Source organism: Tyto alba, unplaced genomic scaffold (assembly GCF_018691265.1).
Source record: "Tyto alba isolate M040663 unplaced genomic scaffold, T.alba_DEE_v4.0 Super-Scaffold_22, whole genome shotgun sequence".
NCBI lineage: Eukaryota > Metazoa > Chordata > Aves > Strigiformes > Tytonidae > Tyto > Tyto alba.
This window is the reverse complement of record NW_024881296.1, coordinates 28,653,232-28,672,329: the sequence shown is the minus strand read 5'-3', so window position 1 is coordinate 28,672,329 and position 19,098 is coordinate 28,653,232. Positions and strand designations below refer to the sequence as shown.

At 41.4% G+C, this 19,098-nt stretch overlaps 2 protein-coding genes across 8 annotated transcripts in view; both read right to left on the bottom strand.

Moving 5' to 3' along the window:
- MAP7 (microtubule associated protein 7) overlaps nt 1-11,973 on the bottom strand; it is a 116,718-nt gene extending 104,745 nt beyond the window's left edge. For all 7 annotated transcript variants that reach the window (XM_032983117.2, XM_032983120.2, XM_032983118.2 and 4 more), the window contains exon 1: nt 11,818-11,973. In XM_032983117.2, coding sequence (XP_032839008.2) covers nt 11,818-11,863 — 46 coding nt within the window. In that variant the 5' untranslated portion in view covers nt 11,864-11,973. The remainder of the gene's footprint in view (nt 1-11,817) is intronic.
- A 2,624-nt stretch (nt 11,974-14,597) lies between these two features.
- MAP3K5 (mitogen-activated protein kinase kinase kinase 5) overlaps nt 14,598-19,098 on the bottom strand; it is a 106,209-nt gene continuing 101,708 nt past the window's right edge. Inside the window, exons 27-30 of the mRNA XM_032983114.2 lie at nt 18,156-18,268; nt 17,162-17,274; nt 16,166-16,242; nt 14,598-15,349 (exon numbers count right to left, since the gene is read on the bottom strand). Coding sequence (XP_032839005.2) covers nt 15,289-15,349; nt 16,166-16,242; nt 17,162-17,274; nt 18,156-18,268 — 364 coding nt within the window. The 3' untranslated portion in view covers nt 14,598-15,288. The remainder of the gene's footprint in view (nt 15,350-16,165; nt 16,243-17,161; nt 17,275-18,155; nt 18,269-19,098) is intronic.

The window sequence follows — 19,098 nt, the reverse complement described above, 5'->3', positions numbered from 1 at the left end:
TAACAATACTGAAGAAGAAGGGTCAGAGTTTATAACAGTCAACAGTGTATGTATCACAGTGACCTGGGATTCTCTGGATCATGCTCAGCTGCCAGGACAGCTCTGTTCTCCCACACCTCCGGCTCGTCAGCCAGGAACGCAGTGGATAGAGAACACAGCACTACCTGAAGGCCCAGCTGGGCCATTGTTCCTTATTCTCCAGCACAGGCACAAAACACCCAATCAAAACAGAATTATTCTGTGGGAGGGCACCAGTTCTGAACCAAGCCCACAGCTCCCCTCCGATAGCTATTTCCTCCTGGCTACATCCTGCCACTTGGCTACAACGTGGACTCTCTGGGCATACACGGAAGCTATACAGGATGGTATTTGTCTACAGTTAAAGACGCTTTGTACTAAAGGGCGTGGACAAAAGAAAAAAGTGAAAAAAACTCTAACACAAGCTGGTCTTTAGCTCTGCAATTTGCTTTCTGTTATTTATACAGGCAACTACTTTATCTTGTAAGAGAAACACCTCCATTCTTCAAATCCCATCCACTTAATGTCTACCACAAATACTACATAACAGTACACACATAGCCACAAAAAAGAAGACGGTATTACCATGAATACTTTTCCTACACACTCAGGACTGTTGCCAACAGAACAAAAGTAACAGAAAATAACACTTAAATGCCAGCTTAGTTAAGTATCACTCCACTCCCTTTCACTGTTTTAAGAAAGGATTTCTGCCCCTTTAAACATTATGTTCGATCAACCAGTCATCTTTAATTGCTAAACTACTTAAATAGGCATTTTAAAACATGTAAGAAGTATCTAACACACAAAACCACACCTCACTCGAGGAGCTTCCAAAGGGGCTTTCAAGTTTACAAGTATGACAACTGTTTCAGCATCTCTATTTCCCTATTATCTGAGGAGTCATGGAGAACAGCCACAAGACTGAGAATGCCTTCCTTGTTTCTTGCAGATCCCCTGCACCCATAAGCACAACTTGCTCCCAGTACGAGATGTAGTAATGACTAAGTTTGATGCTTCATGGGCTGGTTAAGATGGATTTGGGCTGACACACAAGCAACTGAGGTGTTGGTGCATATTTCTTTCTGTTGACTTACTAACGCTGAGGTGAATTCTGGCAGAGGAAAAGGATCAACAGCACATTCAGCTTACACAGCATGATTTAATTTCAAGGTCCCTGTAGTTAAAAACTATGCCAGCTCAGAACGTGTTTCTAAATGCCTAATAAAATGGCACCCTAGCCACCTGCAACCTATTACAAATAAAAGACACCTATTACAATAGAAGATATCACATAACTTGTGGTACTTGTATTTTTTTTTGTAAAAAAACCTTCCTAATAACACTAATAAACATGCACAAAAAGGCACCAATACTGCATAAAACTAGACTGTACTGACAAATGCCCTCCCTCCACCCACTGGTTTCGGGCAGAAAAACCTGAGGTATCCCTGGCATGAAAGCTTTGCTTATTTCAGCTTTGTCTCAGCTATGTGGGAGCTTCTATATGAAAACTGGGATGAAAACATTCCCTTGACAGAACAAAGTGGTGGATAATTTTAGTAGCAAGGCTGTTAAATTATTAAAAAACAAAAACCCAAAACAAAACCAACAACATCAAAAACCAACAAACCATTTGCTTACACACCCCCTATTAATGATTTTCTTGTCCCAACCATTAGTTGTACCGTGGACCAATACAATCACAGTTGAGGTCTTACTGATGGAGTGAGACTCTCTCAAGAGAGAGAATGAGGGCAACAGTGTATCTTGAGGGCACTGGATAATTGGGGTTTTTTTCTTTTTACAATACTTTCATTATCAGTTAAACCACTACACTTAAACACACCCACTTTCATCCACTAGATTCAGTATAATTACCTGCACAATACATTATCTGATATGCAACAGTCTTAAACAGCAGTTAGAACAAAGACTATTAGGATAATTATATTGTGATCTGGGAAATGTAAATATTTATAACAACGTGATAATTGATGTTTCTGCTTTAACATCAGGTATTAAGACTTGGTATCTCTACCTATGAAATGAAAAGCAAGTTGAAGCCAGTCACCACGATACCTACATGCCGTCTACTATGGGTAATCTGATAATTTTCAGTGGCTGAGCTCCAGATTTGCTATCTTCTTTCATTCACAGGATTGTTTCAGTCCCTGTAAACTGTCCAAACACTACATGAAGCTCATTACTGTGATTTAGAGTATAATGAGTTGCACATGACAAGTTCATGTTCTACTCTGCCTGTCTGAACTTAATGAACTGAACCTTTTTGCTCTTTCATAGGTGGGAGGGAAGACAAAAGGCAGTATTCAACAGAAGTTGACTAACTAACAGAAAGGAAAAACCTTGTGAAGACAAGACAATTTGTATCTTTCACAGGAGTTGGCAGCCTGTGATAACTAGGACTGTGTATGTTTTCAAGAAAAAAAACACTTGATGTAACACTAACTGGAAACCATCTTGTATCATTGGGCATGTGAGGTTACCTTACAGAGAAGCCAGCTGATGGCAGGATCATACCCTATTGCAGAAGGGGCAAAAGAAATTTATAGGCAAACTGCCTCTGAAAAGCCCTGCAAACATAAGCACTCATAAGACATTGCTGAATCACAACATACAGATTTTTCTTCCCACTCCATGAGACACCTGTTTTATGTTCATCAAGCTACATTTTATAGGACTTTCATGTCTTTCTGTTATTTTCTTAGCAAAAGAGCAGTTAAAATACTGTTTTAAAAGAACACCAGACCCAAAAAGCAAACCACCAAGAAGTCAGGGTTTGATAGGGAAACCTCCCCATCTGTGGTGCCCCCCTCTTCCCCCCCCAAAAAAACCCAACACCAAAAAAACAAAGAATACCTCAACCCCTCAACACTTCCAGATCTAAGAAGGTCTCAATCTTAACACACACAAAAATCTACTATCTGCCATTATTGCAAAACCCAGATATGACCATGACCATTCACCGAATAGACCACTAGTTAATCTCCAGCCTTCAAACTCCCCTTCTTCCCCGATGCCAGCCAGAGGGATTAAAAAAAAAAAAACAAAAAGAAAAAAACAAAAAAACAAACAAAAAAAAAAAACCACAAACAAAACCACACACACAAAAAAAAAAAAAAAAAAACAACAACCCTCCAGGCACAGATACATCAAGCCAGTTTCAGAAGCCCAGGCAGCCTGCTCACCGCTGTTCTTTCTGACACTTGAGCTCTCTGAAGCCTAAGGTAAGTTATAACCTCTAGTCTCAGCTATTCCAGTTATAAAATGGACTAAAACCTTCAGAAGAATTCTTCTGAAATTATTCTTCTTCTGAAAGAATTCATTGATTCTTATAAAACACTTCTCTTTTAAAATACTTTGCATAACCTTACTGTTCTAAGAGCTCCTCAGCAACTATTCAACTACTAAAACAATAAAGAGAAAAAAAGTTTGGGCTGTGAAAGCCACAAGCTGAACAGAAGTCACACATAAGCTTTAGTACTTTCAGAGCATTATCCACAAACCTTTTCTTATCCTGTTCTTCAGTTTTATCCAAAACTGCTAACAGCTGAAGATCATTTTCTTGAAAGGCACCAAAAAAACCCACCCACCCAACCAAAACAACCCACAAACTTGAGACAGGTCTAGGTCACAGTATTTGTAATGCAAAATAAACACTGTTCTACTTGTGCTCTCGGATGATGATTCAAGGCCTTTTAACATAAAAGGAAAGCTTCCCCTCAACTTAAGTGCATTTTATATCAAGAATTAGATCAAGTCAATATATTATTTTAACATACGCTCCTTTCCAGATTGCCACTATTTCATTGTTATTTCTGATTTTCTTAGTACTGAGAAGTTCAGGACAAAGTAGGTATCTATCCTATATAGTAGCATCAAGAAAGGATATGGCATTTTGCATTTATAGACATGTTTTCCCAATGTGAAACAGGTTCCACTGAGAACTGGGTTCTAAGTGTTTCTTTCTTGGGAAGAAAGATCAGGAAAATCAAGGTAGTGTTAAAAGCTCCCATCCTGTTCTGCAAAAACAGTACACCAAAAGATTTCAATGTACCTACCCATCAAAACACATAATCATATTTTGTATGGACATTTTCAACAGTAATCATCTATGTCAAAAGCTTTTTTTAAGAAGTAATTTAAAAATAGGTAATACAGACAATACTAGATCATAGAATAATATAATATCTCAAGTTGGAAGGGACCCATAAGGATCATCAAGACCAACCACCTACTCCTCTCAGGACAACATTAGAATATATAGGCACTAACTAAACTCCAAACTCAGTATCTCCCTAATTTCCTTCAGGAGACTCATCTCTTTGCATTTACTTTCTACTTCATTAGGTTTTAAATCAGGTCAAAAGAACAGAAAATGGAGCCTTCTCTACCCCTCATGTGAGAAAACAGCTATTTACTCAGCATCAAAGGACTGAAAACCTTTTCAATGCCAGCCATCTAAATCTAGGACAGAGCAAAATAGCCTTAAAAAGACAGACAGGATTTATCTACCCTTCCCAGTTTAACACACACACACAAAGTTGAGTTGGAAATAGCAAAAATAGCCACTACACCAGAAAAAATACTTGCTTCTGTTAAGCCAACCGCTATCTCAAACATTATGCACACCTAGTTTTTTTCCACTGCTGCTCTTGTATTCACTCTCCCTTCTACCTCTTATTATCAAAAAAGGAGAGAAAAAACCCTTGTCTTTACAGAAGTTTCTAAGTCTTCACTTCAAAGATATCTCTAAGGCCTCACTTGTATATAAAAGTTAATAAAGGACTGGCAGATTATTTTTACAACAGTACATTATTTTTTTAAAAAAACACCTTCACTATTTAATGTATAAACATCTGATATAATCATTGATTTCTTCTTTCTACCTGCTTGGAAGGAAAAAAGGACTCTTGCGTTAATCAGTAATACTGAATACAAATGCTAGAGAATAAGAAGGGAAACCTTCATCTTTTGACTAATGAGAATCCTGCTGTCAAGAGCATAGATGCATTCTGAATAGCTTTAAATAAGCAATAAGTTGACTCACTTCAAAAAGTCAAGGCCTTAAAAACCATGGTAGTTTCATTAACTTTTTCTTCATTCATCCACTGAATTAGGTGCTTCAACTTAAGAACGAGCGAAACCATTCAGACTTTCTAAGCAAACATCCACTTCAAGATGTGCTGGGGAAACAGGGCAGCAGCAGTGGATTATTAGGTTCAGCTCTTTTCACTTTATCTCCTGGAGTTTGAACAAACATCTTTATTCTGGTTTCATATCTCCCTTTCCAATAAATTAAACACAGAGTTATTATCCATATCTGCCTAAGAGACGATGAATTTTAAGTAAGTTAGATCTGGACATGAGAAGCAGAAACCAGGTCTTTGTTTTCCTATCAACTACCCTGACTGCTTTGGCTCCTTTACCTTACCCATCTGTTTATGGGTCTCACCACATGTGCTGCAAAGACTGCACACATTCTAGATACTACTTCGATCCAAACGGTAAGACGACGTATTCTTCAGCTGCAGAACTGCAGCCATGGCAATCCACTCACGCGATGTGGGAGACCTGCTTCTCTAGTCCCCACCTCGTCCCTGCCCACGGCAGCTCTGGTGAACCACAGGCAGGCAGCTGTGCCAGCAGCCGGGCTGCCTACAAGACCCCGGAGCAGGAGGCAGCTCCGCCACAAAACGCGCCTCCGTGCGGAAGGCTTCTCTTGGAGGGGAACCTCTTCCCAGTTTCAGCTGTCCCTGACATGCACAGTGCCACAGACTGGACCAAGGGACCTTAAGAGCTCCTCAGAAGGGACTAGACAGAAGGTAAGCATTAACTAAAGCGTTAACTATTTTCCCTTCTGTCAATTAAAACCGAACCCATGTGCATTCCCATGCGTAGGAAAATCAAGGAGAAGGCTGGGAGCCCTGCCCTGTTGACTCAAACTCGCTCATCAGAGCAAAAGACACATGAATATGGAGGCAGGAGTCTCATCATCCACAAATGCTTTGAACACATACACACCAATAAAACAATCAAATACAAGCTGTATGTTAACAAGTCTTGTTACATTTTTTAATTAAATGGATTTGTATAATAGGACTAATTCTAGAAATTGCACAATGAGTACCATGATGAATAAAAACATATTAGATCATGCTTAGCCAACACTTTATTTATATATAACAGAATGATTTTGGATCGGGCCCTAGAGTAGAACGTACCATGTAACTTCAGCCAATGCTCAGTTAAATAAGAAAAGGGAGCAAGGAACGGGGACTTCACAGGGCAGGAGGAAACAGGAATTCAGTAGAAGACAGAAGTCATCAATGCTAATTACCCTACTAAGAGCCTGGGCAGCATTGCCACTGCTTCTGTCTGTAAAATGAGCTTATTTTTAAAATACCTAGCTTTGTATACATGTCAAGAGAACCAAGCACTTGTAAAGCACTCAAAACTAAGAGCAGTTATGTACATACTAAGACTTTTGATAGAAACGCGAACATACTTCAAAGTAAAGGCACTAAGCTTTTTCATAGAAACGTGAACATACTTGAAAGAAAAGGCATTATGCCAAGAACAAATTAAAATTTTCTCCATTGTTGTATTACTGACAGCATCCAATGGATGGAATCCCGTGACCTACTTTGTGCTGTGTTAGTTACCAGTGCTCTCTTGACATCTTACTTCCAATCACGTTTCTTAGAAGGTGACCAAGAAGTCTGGATTTTTGGATTCCATTAAGGGAGAACACATTAGAGTATCAGACACAAGCAAGAGAAATATTTGGAGACATCAATACTTTATTTCTCCCTTCCATAATCTAATCTCACAGTGACTATCACTCTGGAGCATAAATCATGCCATCAGTTACATCTCTGAAGAATCTCAAAGTCAACAGGAGTCAGGATTGCTAACTCAATCCATGTGAACAGCGAAGCAGCCTATCCCCCTGTATGTCATCATAACAGACAACTTAGGGCCATTTTCCTGGAACTCTGACAGATCTCCTAGGATACGCATTTTCAAGATTTTTTTTCTCCAAAGCCACAAAGGGTATAAGCATACCTCCTACTTATTTTAATGAAAGCAAATATTGATTTGAATGAAAGCAAATATGGCATTACTCCAGAATCAATACTCAGAAACCACTGCAGAATTAAATCTGAACCAGTTTTAAATATGCACCATCTTCTCATAGTCTTACATGTTTAACAAGAAAAATATGCATGTAGCCTGTTCTGCCACAGTATCTGTTTAACAGAAGTCACACACAGGGGATGTCCTTCCTGGAGGAAAGGTAGGTGTGCAAAGAGAGTTACTACAACAACAATAGCAGCACGCTGTGTCTTGTATAGTGGGTCTAGACTTAGGCACATTTTTTCAAGTGGAAAAGTATGTTGTTGCAAGATTATACAGTATTTACATAATTGAGGCAATTATTGCACTGATTTTTAATTACCTTTAATACCACAAATACTTTACAGCTGAAAATTACTAACTTGTTTATTTGTGATAATAATAAACCAGCCATCATACAAATAAAATGGTAGCTATCTCAGATTACTGTAAATTTACAATTTTTACAGTTTGAAATAGCACATACAAAAGAGTATCTATTTTCAAAATTAAACCCAAGTAAAATGACAATGCAGACCATAGCTAGATGAGTAGAAGCTCTCTTCCTGTAAGTAGCATTTAAGCCAACTGCTCCAGCACCCTTTAACAGGCCTAATTCTTCATGAATTCCAGAGGTTTTTTGTGGCAGTGTTTAGTTTTGTTCTTTTCGTTTGCTTGCTTGTATTTTTTTGTGGGTTTGCGGTTTTTTTTTTTTTTGAGGAGTGGGGGGCATGGTTTTGTGTTTGTGGTGGTTTGTTTGTTTTTTGTTTGTTTGTTTTTCCATTTCCCCCCCTCCCCCTTTTTTTAAAAAAGTGCTGGGAGTAGGTGGGTGGGGAAAGACAGCCTGACACCAATTACACCATATACATATAAAAAGGCTCTTTCAAACTCTTCCACAGTGTGTAGTCCTTGCACAAACATTACTTGACCTATGAAAGAGACCAAGAGACAGTATTTTAACAGCTTTCTAAAGCTGAGAGATGGCTTCTATAAGGAATTTAACCCTTTCATCCACACTTAATTTAGTTGTATCATTTTCACTCTACAAGCTACTGATAAATCAGAAAGCTACAGTACTGACTTGAGAAAATATTAATGTAGTACCAATTAAATAACTATGAGATCTGATACAGAATTTCAAAGCTTGACTAGGTTTTAATCAGAGGGGGTGTCAATAGACGAATTACAGATCATCAACATTATATATTAAAAGATAGGAAATATTCACAATAGGGCTAACGTTTAAATAATTATGGATGGAAATTAGAGTACCCTAACAACATACACACTTTCAACATTTGTAAGCATATACTATCACAACAACGTTATATTTTGCTTCAAATTGCCATTACTCCATGATGCCTTGCTCTCCGATAATCAAGGTTTAAGGTCCAAGTCAGAGCAAAGACCAATTGCCAAAGCACAAGCCCCACCCGGCCTCACTCCAGCAGCTCCTCGCACCCACACTGACACAGGATCACCAGCAGTTCCCCAGGGAGGGATTGGGAACTATCTGTGCCAGGCAGATATAAAACTCATGTGTGAAAATACCACATAAATCCACTCCAGCAAAATACTTTCTCGTTGCTGGGAGGGAGCTGTGGAGAACCAGATAATTTTTTGAGTTCCCACCTACTGCATCTCTCCTGTACCTTTGTGTTTTCCCCTGTAATGTATCTAATTGTTAAAAAAACTGATAACACAATAAGATAAAACTTGATTTATTCTCAGACAGAGAGAATACCAGGACAACCAAGCAATAAATTAAAAGTCTCACCAGCTGTTACAGAGAGCACACTGCAGTGTTTGACTTTAACAAGCTACCTGGCACCAACATAATTTAAAGTGCAGACTTGCTTTGCTGCAAAAAGAACAGAATAATATTAAACTCAGAAGTGAACACTAACTAGAAGAGTATGCAAAATCATGACACCAAAGGTTTTTTTGCAACAAACCAAGTACATTGCTCTCTGGTCTCCCAGCACCTAAGCAAATTGTTACCTGTGCACAGAGCTGGCCACAGAGGCCCAGAGCGCGCACGGGGAAGTCTCACACGCCTGTGTTTATGGGTGGGCAGCCATAAAGCGCGGTGCCTTGGAAGTTCCTCTGTTTGGTATTCCCCACAAGAGGGCCCCTCTCATCTCAGGAGTCACTGAAAAGCTTGTCAGCACTGTAAGACGCTCAAGTTGCTACGATTAAAAAATTCTAACTCCTATAAGTTAGCGTACCCCCTTAGCACTGTACTCATTTTTCCATCTACGCATTTATGAATGGCAAAGTAAAAAAAAAAAAAACAAAACCCTCACCCTGATAATTAAGCCATTCACCTGAAGAAAGCTAGTTAAGTACAGCAGACCATCTGCCCAACAATGATACACTTGTAACATCTCCGCCAAGTCCTCCTGGTGCTGTTAAAGCTTTCCCTGGGATCAGCTCTGAAAGTCTGTGTATCTAGCCACAGGAAAGAAAAAACAACCCAACCAAAACCACACAGAGCTATTCAGCTGTTTTGTTTTGGATTTTTTTTTTTTTTTTTTTTTTTTTAAACAGGAGCAGTAAGTCAACCAGTACATAATTTCACCAAACCAGGACGGGAGGTTGACCTTCCTGAGGAGCCGGCTCCAGGCACGGGGCGTTCCACTCGCGGAGCAGAGCGCAGCCGAAGCCACCGGCACGGCCCTCCCTGGGCACACGCACCTGCTCGCTCTCCCACCGAGCAGCTCCCCGACGTGCTACAAGGGTGTTCCTGTTTGTGGACGCCTGGAAAGTAGCCCCTGGGGTAAATCGGAGACCTGAAAGAACCTCGACAAACAGCTTCATAGAAGAAGTTTAACTCTGACATTTCACACGCGAGGAAGTTTTGAATGAACTTTGACAGCACAAAACAATTTAAACGCAAAATACTCAACAACTCGTGCAAGCAGATCCACCCCCTGTCTACAAATACGTCCTAATGAGTAAAAGGTCAACACAGTAACATAAAATGAAACTACAAAGCAAACTCAGAATAAATCTAGACATGTAAATCCTGTTAAAACTATACATATGTAAAATATTTATCACCTGGCAGCTCATCTCCAGTTTTGGTAAACAACTAAAAAAAAAAAGACTGATAATACAGTGTAAAATAAAATGACCACATCAGCAATGTAAGGTAGAGAACTTGAAAAGAGTTTGTTAAATGTGGCTTTAAAAATACACTGACAGCCTGTGGAAAGTGAAGTTAATGTGACTGCAAACTCTGAAACACACAGGATAACAGATGCCTGTCCTTTCTGAAGCTGACCTTTAGAGCAATGCCTACAAGTGGTTTGTAAAAAGGATTTCTGAGCAAAAGCACTACACTTCTAACTTCATTAAAGACAGCATTTGGATGGGTCCACAGTTGTTGCTTGTGACTGCATGCCCACATTATATAAAAATATGTATTAAAAATATTATACTGTGGAAACACAGTTAATTAACCAACAGCCATATGGCCTATTCATATGTTGTTTTGATGAAAAATCTCACTCTGTGATTCGGAGATAAACTTGGACGTATGTTAGAGAAGTAAAGGACTGGCAAAGGGTGAGTGGAATCGTACTGTGGAAGAAAACAAAAACAACACAGGCGAAAAAAGGAGAAGACTGAATGTTGCAGTCAGACACCCCAGTCCAGCAAGCAGCAGTCCCAGTGAACGTGCCAGAAAAGCAACCCCCTTCACTGCCGGCGAAAGCAAACAGCATCTGCGCCTGCAACAGTGATACAGCAGCCGATCCGCCTGCGTAAGCCAAAATCTCCTCCCTGCACCCTCCTCGCCCTTAGGACAAAATAAAAGCCTTCTATAACGCTCTTGCGGCGGGCATCCCTCCTGAGAGGGGATGTAAAGACACCTCCCTGCTGGCCCTCCAGGAAGCACGGGCTGGCAGGAGCCGGCGGCCCGCTCGCTGCTGGGGCGCAGCGGAGGCCCCGGGCTGCGGCAGCCCGCCCGCCCCCCCGCCGGCGGGGCTCAGGCCGCGGGCCTGGCGCGGAGCGGCGCCCGCCGCCGCCGGGGCGCAGCTACCAGGTACCTTAACCCCACCGAGATACCCCCCCGCTCCCCCCTCAGCCGGGCGCGGCGGGGGTTCACCCTAACTGCAGCACCGCGCCGATACCGCCAGTCCCGTTCGAAACCCCCCGCCCCGCGGACCCCGAGCCCCGCACCGGCGGCCGCCCCCCTCCCCGCCGGCAGGGCCGGGCCGCTCGGCGCCCCGCAGCAGCCCGGTGGCGGTGAACGCGCCCCGGGGCACACCGAGCCGGAGAAGCGAAGAGTTTCAGAACCACCACCAGCGGCCCGGGCACGACGGCGCGCACCCACCGGCGCCCCTCCGCCGTACCGGGGTCTCGCCGTTACGGCGGGGCAGGGGCTGGACGCACCGGCACGGCACGGCACGGCTCTGCCCGCCGGGCCGCCCCTTCAGCGGGCTCCGGGTGGCACAGGGGAAAGGGAGGAAAACCCCCCTCACACCCCGGGGCACGGGCAGCCGCGGGGCGGCCCCCGCACCTGTTGCGAGAGGAGGCCGCCGCCGGAACCCCGCCGCTCTCCCTCCCCTCACGGCCGCCCGCAGCCGCCGGCCCGGCCCGGCCCGGCCCGACCCCCGCCGCTCTCCCCCACCCCGGCCGCCGGCCGCGCCTCACCTGCGGGGCGCCGGCACCCGCCGCTCCTGCCCGCGGCCTCCGCCATGTCTCCTCCTCGCCGAGCGCGGCTGCTCCGCCCCGCCGAGCCGCGGCCCCGGGCAGGTGAGAACGCCACGTCCCCCCTCCCCCGCCGGCGGGATCTGCCCGGGAGCAGGTGAGGGCGGGGAACGGCCGCTGCTGGCGGGGACGGGACCCCGCTGCCCTCAGCGGCGGCTGTGGGGCGGCAGGGCGGGGGCGGGCGGGCGGCCACCAGCCCGCCCGCACACCCGGCGCTCTCGGCAGCCCCGGTCTAGTTGATATACCGGCGTTTCCTCAGGTGTTTTTTGTTTGGTTGGTTGTTTGTTTTTTTTTTTTAACCCCTCTCAGAAGGGCTCCCGCCGCCTCGGCACAGCTCATTAGGTACCGGTGCAGAGAGAAACAACAGTTTTTGCGATGATTACCAATTCCCCGCCGCCCGTGACTCGACAGCAGGTGGGAGGAGCAGTGGCCAGCAACACAACCCCGGGCGGTGGGCCGCATTGCTTGGGAAAGAACTGTACTGCTGTAATCTCATCCTTACAGCACACGCCTTGAACCAGCCAGGTACATACCCTAAGCTGCCCTCAATGCCTGGCTTCTGAAAAACAGCTCTGTGAAGAGTTGTCAGCGTATCAGTCCTTTCTGTAAAGGTCATGGTCTTGTTACCTTTCCCACGAGTTCACCTGAACTTGCCCTAAGGTTGTAAGAGCGTTTCCTCTTAAAAGTGTTCTAGGTCTGGATTAAAACACCATTTAATTGTGCGTCTGCTTGCAGGTAGTACCAGTCATCAGAACGACGGTCGAAGAAGGGTGAATGAACCGTAAAACTCATGATGCGCAGCTGTGGCACGGATGCAGGCACGCGGATGGAGGGGTGCAGTGCCCTCGGTCTGGCGTGCTGGACAAAGCAAATGTCCACCAGCGTGCAACACATCCTCCTTTTCACAAACAGCTAAAGTCAGGGCTTGAGGTCTTTTAGGGGAACGGAGGATGAATGTTTTGGTGCACCAGAAGCCAATTGTGCTCTAAAACAGGAGGAGCTGAGGCTTGGGTCATAACCGGGCCCTGTGGTTTGTGGGCAGCAGCGTGTGATACAAGGACATGTGGTATGCCCTATGGTGAAAAGGTTGCCATTGGCAAAATCCTGCACTAAAACATAACGTGTCCTTACAACATAATCTCAAATCCCTCACTTGCAGTCCATGTAGGCATTCGCTAGCATACTCAGGGAGCCAGGATGAGGAGTTCCAGGCTGACCTGTCTGATTGACTCTGTCCCAAAACGTTTCTTCATGTTCTGAGGATATAAAAAGCGTCTGGCACAATCAATATGAAGTAGCCTGAAGTGGGGGTATTCCGTAAACTTTTGTGCACAGATCTAGTACATGGATAAACTGTGCTGTTTAGGGAACCACGTTCAGACCCATTCATGATCTCTCAAGTAGCAAAAGTGTACACGGCCTAGCCTAGGCATGCTCTCCTACAGTGGAGAGCACAGAACTGATTGCTGATGAGCTCTGCAGAAGGCACCTTGGGCCTAGCAAGGCCAGCAGTGAACTATAGGAATTAATTCCTAACTGCTGCCAGGCTAGATCTCATAGAGACATTAAATGAATTCCTCGATCACACTCCCTTCTTTTACACATAGCTGGCATTGCTGAGCACCCTGAGTCATAGCGAACAGGCTGCACGCTTTCAAATTATCAACACACAAGTAAAGCAATGCAATTACCTTCTGGTCTATTCGTGCTGCATGAAATCAGACGTTTTCAAACTGTAGTCATGGACTGGCACAGGATCATGTTTCACACAAAAATCAAATTAGGGAAGTTCATTGTCCTAGGGTCACTTTTCCACAGGAAAAGTTTTTTAGTTGCTTTGGGTTTTACAAGTCAACCTCTGCCGCTGGTCTTTCCAGTGTTTCAAGCTATCTTGAAATTAGACTGTTTTCTGCGGTCATAGTATAAATTGTTAAACAGGAGCTATGTTTCTCCTGAAACGTAGTTATGTTTTTGAAATGAGTTGAAACTATCTGTGCCCAAACATCAGTGGAACCATCTTCAAAGTAAAAAAAATTGACTAAAGTTATTTAATCTACTCTGCTTAGATTTTTTTTTTTTTTTTTAATACATAATTGTTGGGTTTTAGCAAAAATTACTACATACATGTTAGGACAACATTTTTATGTTTAGAAATAAAATATTTAGTTTTCTTTGAAAATAGTTGCTAGACTTGAAAAATTCAGGGCATAAGCAGTTCACTGATTACTGAGGCTTATGAAGAAAGAAGCATCTTCTTGTCTGGGCAAGTCTTACTCAAAATGGAGCTTTTTGCGGCTGCCCCATAAGAATCTGATGATACCCACTGGTAGAATGCTGGAGTGACAATGAGAATGGATAGACAGGGACTATCTACCATTCTTATTCATTATATGTGAGAAAAGACATTGCATAAGCAAAACCAGAAGAAACAACAGGCCACAATGACTATTCAGTGCATGGAGGCAGGATCTTAATTTCCCAAGGCAAATAGGGCACCCAGAGAATTTTGTTTGGCCCTGGATTGTCAGTATGGTAATTAGACTGAGCAGAAAAACTGAGAAAATATTCAGTGCTATGATTACCAAACTTAAATCACAGTAACTTCAACAGGTGTCAGAAACATTCCTTTGATACTCAGTATGATTTTTTTCCTCTTTTTTTTTCCAATATTTTCCAGTTCTACACCTTTATTATTTTAAAAGTCCAAAAATATAGGAAAAAAGTTAAGTCTTAGGTTCTTTTTATTTTCAACTATGTATGTCAGAGATAGCTTTAGAACAAGCTAACATTACTGTGGTTCAGGTGTATGCAACTGGTACAGTTCAGTAGTACATAAACAACTCTAAAACAAATGCACCATAGAACTTAAATTACCAAAAATAAACAATATTAAACTATGTAGGGCAGTAGTTAAAAACAACTACCTTTAGGTCTTGCACACTAAAAGAAAAATATCTAATTATGATTGAAATTATAAAGTTCTACTACAGATTATTGAGATATATTACAAAGAAAAAGAAACTTGAGAAGTTGTTGTCACATTTTGGTTTTGTTCCAGTGATGTACAGTCACATGAAATCATACATCAGTTTTTCATGAAATTAACATCTGGTTACTTTAACTACAATATTCATGAGTGTATAATGTTTTTTGGTGGTTTTGTTGTTTTTTTTTTTTTTTTTCCTAATATTTGAAAAACTTGCATGTAAAAACATTTAATGTAAAATAATGTTGCAGGTTGTTTATAGATTCCTTATGGATTATAGGAGTAAAAGCAGTCAGGAAGCTGCAGTGTTTTTAACATTGGTAAACAAATACTGGATTAAAGTGCAACAGTCCTTCTGACAGCACACCTGCTCTGTGCTGAAAGGAAATCTTTTCCTCTCTGCAGAGAAGTGAAGAAAAATTTAAGTATCAGGCGTGTTTCTCTCGAAAGTCAGTGATGGCCTTCCAAAGTGTGCATAGCATTCCTCCTCTGTAAAATAAAATCATAGAGATACTCAGGTACAGAGATACTCTCTAGCCTGAAAGCATTCCAATTTAGGTGCCTTATGATTTTCTCGCTCTGGTTTTGACTGGTGAAATTCAGTGGGAAGGCTGATCAAAGGTGAAATTCAACATGCAATACTCAAATATAGAACAGAGTCCTTTTCTGATTACAGTACAAGGCAATCTTTCCACTTTTCAGATGTCTGCTTTTTTGGAGTTCAGACTTCTGGTCCAAAGGACCTGTATAACCCACAGCAGGCTTCCAACATTAATCAAGTCATAATTATGAAAAAACCTTAACACCTGCCATTTTATTTATTTAACTTTAAACTGACCAGGCACACACAGAGTGTTTGGTAACTTCTATTGTTTCTACTTAAACTGGGTTCTGCAGTGACCCACACACCCGGCACGATTAGGTGAAATCTAGTGTTAGTTGCAGTCCATGAGGAGTATTTCTGAAGTTTGATGATGATGATAAACTACAGAAAGTTTTGCTATCTCTACCTTTTTTAATTAAAAGCAAGGCTCTAGTGAGATATCCAGTGTCTCCATATAAAGTAAAAGTTTTGCTGTAAAATTTTTCCTTTGCTTTCCTTTAATAGAAATGCTTATTTTTAAATGTAAACAGTATCAGCTGTTTACCAGGAATGCATCAGTATACAAAGGCATACTGGGAAGTGTTACATATTTTAAAATAACACTGCACAACCGAATAAAGAGAGACTTAGTATCAGTTATTTTCTTTTGTAAGATAACACAACTCCTGCTCAGCACAGTTCATTTAATTGCAAAGCATTACCTCAGTCTCAAACATTTCAGATCATCTCGTGTAACATAGCAGAGAACGTCCATTAATGTATAGTCTTCAGCCAAGAACTACAAGGAGAAGTTTAAATGAACATTTTGTTAGAAATATAATCTAACTTTCTAAGCTTTATATACCATTTACCCTTAAAAACAGAAGTTTAAGTTTAGAAGAAGCTTTAAATTGGGCCAAAATATGTTATGTGTAAGAAATTAATCCACATTGTTTCTAGAAATACAGTGAAACTAATTAATTTTTATACTGTATACTCTATATAGGCATGCCAGGCTCAACTTGAAAGTTGTAATGCTTTTACAGCTACTCAAAACTTCTGTCAACTGGCATTTCTATTGTTATCACTGATACCTCAGAGTCAGACTTCAATGAATACAAATTAGAGCATAATTAATACCACATTTCACCCACGAGGAAATTAAAAACAACTGTTAAGACCTACCTTTTCAGAAGTGGCATCTAAATTTCATGTACTGACTTTCAAGGAACTTTGATCTGATCTGTAGGAGTGATAACTACATGCAGGTTTTTCCTAAGTCAGCTGAAATTGTGAAATGGCCTACACCTCTAAAATTATATAATTTGCTGCAGAGCAGACTGATCTACTTCAGGAGATTTCACTTCATAGGTCGCTAAGGATAAACATCTACCCTGTATCCAGGGTATAATCAGCAGGAACTGCTGCAATGTGTAAAGAAACTGAGAAATGATGAACCAAAGAAATACTTCTTTTTTTTTTTTTTTTTTTTTTTTTTACCAGAACGTTTTATTCCCTTATTCCTAATCAGATATAGGAATTATTAACAATACTATATTTTTATGAAGGTCTTCATATTCATGGCTTTTTCCTATCCTCTGAAAACAAATTTATCTCTCAAAATGTGCTGAAGTAATTAAAAAGGTTTGCTATCTTCTTGCCTTGAGCCACAAAACAGTAGTGCAACTGTGTCAGAGAACAAACAGAATCATTGCTACCTTGTTTATCGTGGCCTGGTCAGCTCCTTGAACACTCAGCCAGTTTATGAGATCAGGGTCTTCGGTCCCTGCGCCAGTGGAATGACGATGACAGACAGACAATCCAGGAATATCTAGAATGAGAATTTTTGAGAAAAGATTTTGTGTTGCCAAAGCAACCTCTTGTCATTTTTGACTACTGAAGTACTTTCTTCAATGAGCTTTCCCTTCAAGCTTAGAATACCAGTATACCCACAAGGAAAGATACATGTCAGTTCCCAAAGCAGGCAATTACAGTTTATAGAAAGTTACACACCAATTACTCTACTTGGTTAGGGGTGCAGTTAAAGTAGGGTGAACATTGATACAGGTACGTTTTCTGTCCTCTTCGGAAAATGACTTTACTAGTACAAGGCACATCAATTTTACTGCAACTGTTTCTACATTAACGTTATTGCATCAATTTAACTAAGCTGTTCAGCATAACTCATGACTGGTGCGTAGGCAATGCCTTAGACTGAGGATCAGCTGCTTTCAGAAAGCAACACTTCTGTGAAGCACATTAGATGGAAACATCAAACCACATTAGCATTTCCATCTTCTTCAGAGCAGATACATATCAAATTCAGCTTCCCTCAGTAAGCTTTAAGTTGTGTTTACATCTCACCAATTACATCCTCTGGAACTTTCAGTGTAACAGTTGGAACAGTCTGTAATTCAAAGAACACCTACCTAAACATACTAGATTATCATCTTTAGAATTCTGTAGAATATGAGCCTTGTACTCTTCCATATGACCACAATAAAAAAATATTTAAATCATACCATTTCTTGTACTGTGATTAAAAAATTCAGTAATTCGTTTCCACAATGTACATTCAAAGCAAACCCTACAAGAAAGCAGCATAATAAAGCATCTTTGCTGAGACTGGCTCAATAAAAAGAACAATTTAGCTGCCACTCTCTTCATCTGTAGCTAGTATGACAATTTTCCTTGAAAATCCTTCTCACTTACTTATTGGCTGTGACCTAAGCCGTAGGTTTCTGATCTCTTGATCTTTTTCTTCTATAGCCTGATGTAAGAGGACTTGAAATTCTCTCTCCTTTTGAACCAACTCCTCCAATAACCTGGGAAGTAATGGGAAGGAAGCACACATTTCCTTAAGTAGTTTCAAATTTTCAGGAAACCAAAGATCTTACTACACTTAAACTGGAAACCTTCTTGACAGACACAAGGGCAGACTTCTTCAGCTTTCATAGGAATATCCTCTCACTATAGATTTATTATGACATATCAAGACACAAACATTCACTGGTTCCTAAAGCTATAGCACTTTTAAAAAAAAAAAAAAAAGCCCCAAACCACAACAGCCTCCCTATATACATCCACCCACTAAACAGTTGGCATGGTACAAAATTTCAGTGAAATATCTACAACCAGCATTCTGTTTTAAACAAACTGTGTAAACAAGAATAAATATCAATATGTTTCGTGAACCAAGGGCTAAACTTTGTGACATAATCCTTTGTAAGGAAAAATTCCAGTTCTCATCTCCAGCAGACATTTTTGAAGGTATGGCAAGGGTGGAGCTGTGATGAAATCTGGTGAAAACTTATGGTTGCATTTCTGGAATGGGGAAAATACGTTCTCATCCACACAAGGGCTGTCCCTTCCTCACATACTAGGCACTTTGTGCCTACCTTCCTGTGCTGTATGAAGAGATAAAAGAGGAGGCAAAATACGTTGTGTCCTCTCCTAAGCAATTACTTTTGAAAATGTCAAGCAGAAACAAATTGGAACCTATGTTTGACTTCCTTCATAACAGAAACCCAGAAAGAAACCCAGAGATTCAGTGGTCAGCACCTTTCAAACTGATCAAAGGAAAATTATCACAATACAATGGAAAATCAGTACGTGAAACTGCTGCAATTTGTTATTTTAGAAAAGTGTTTTAGTA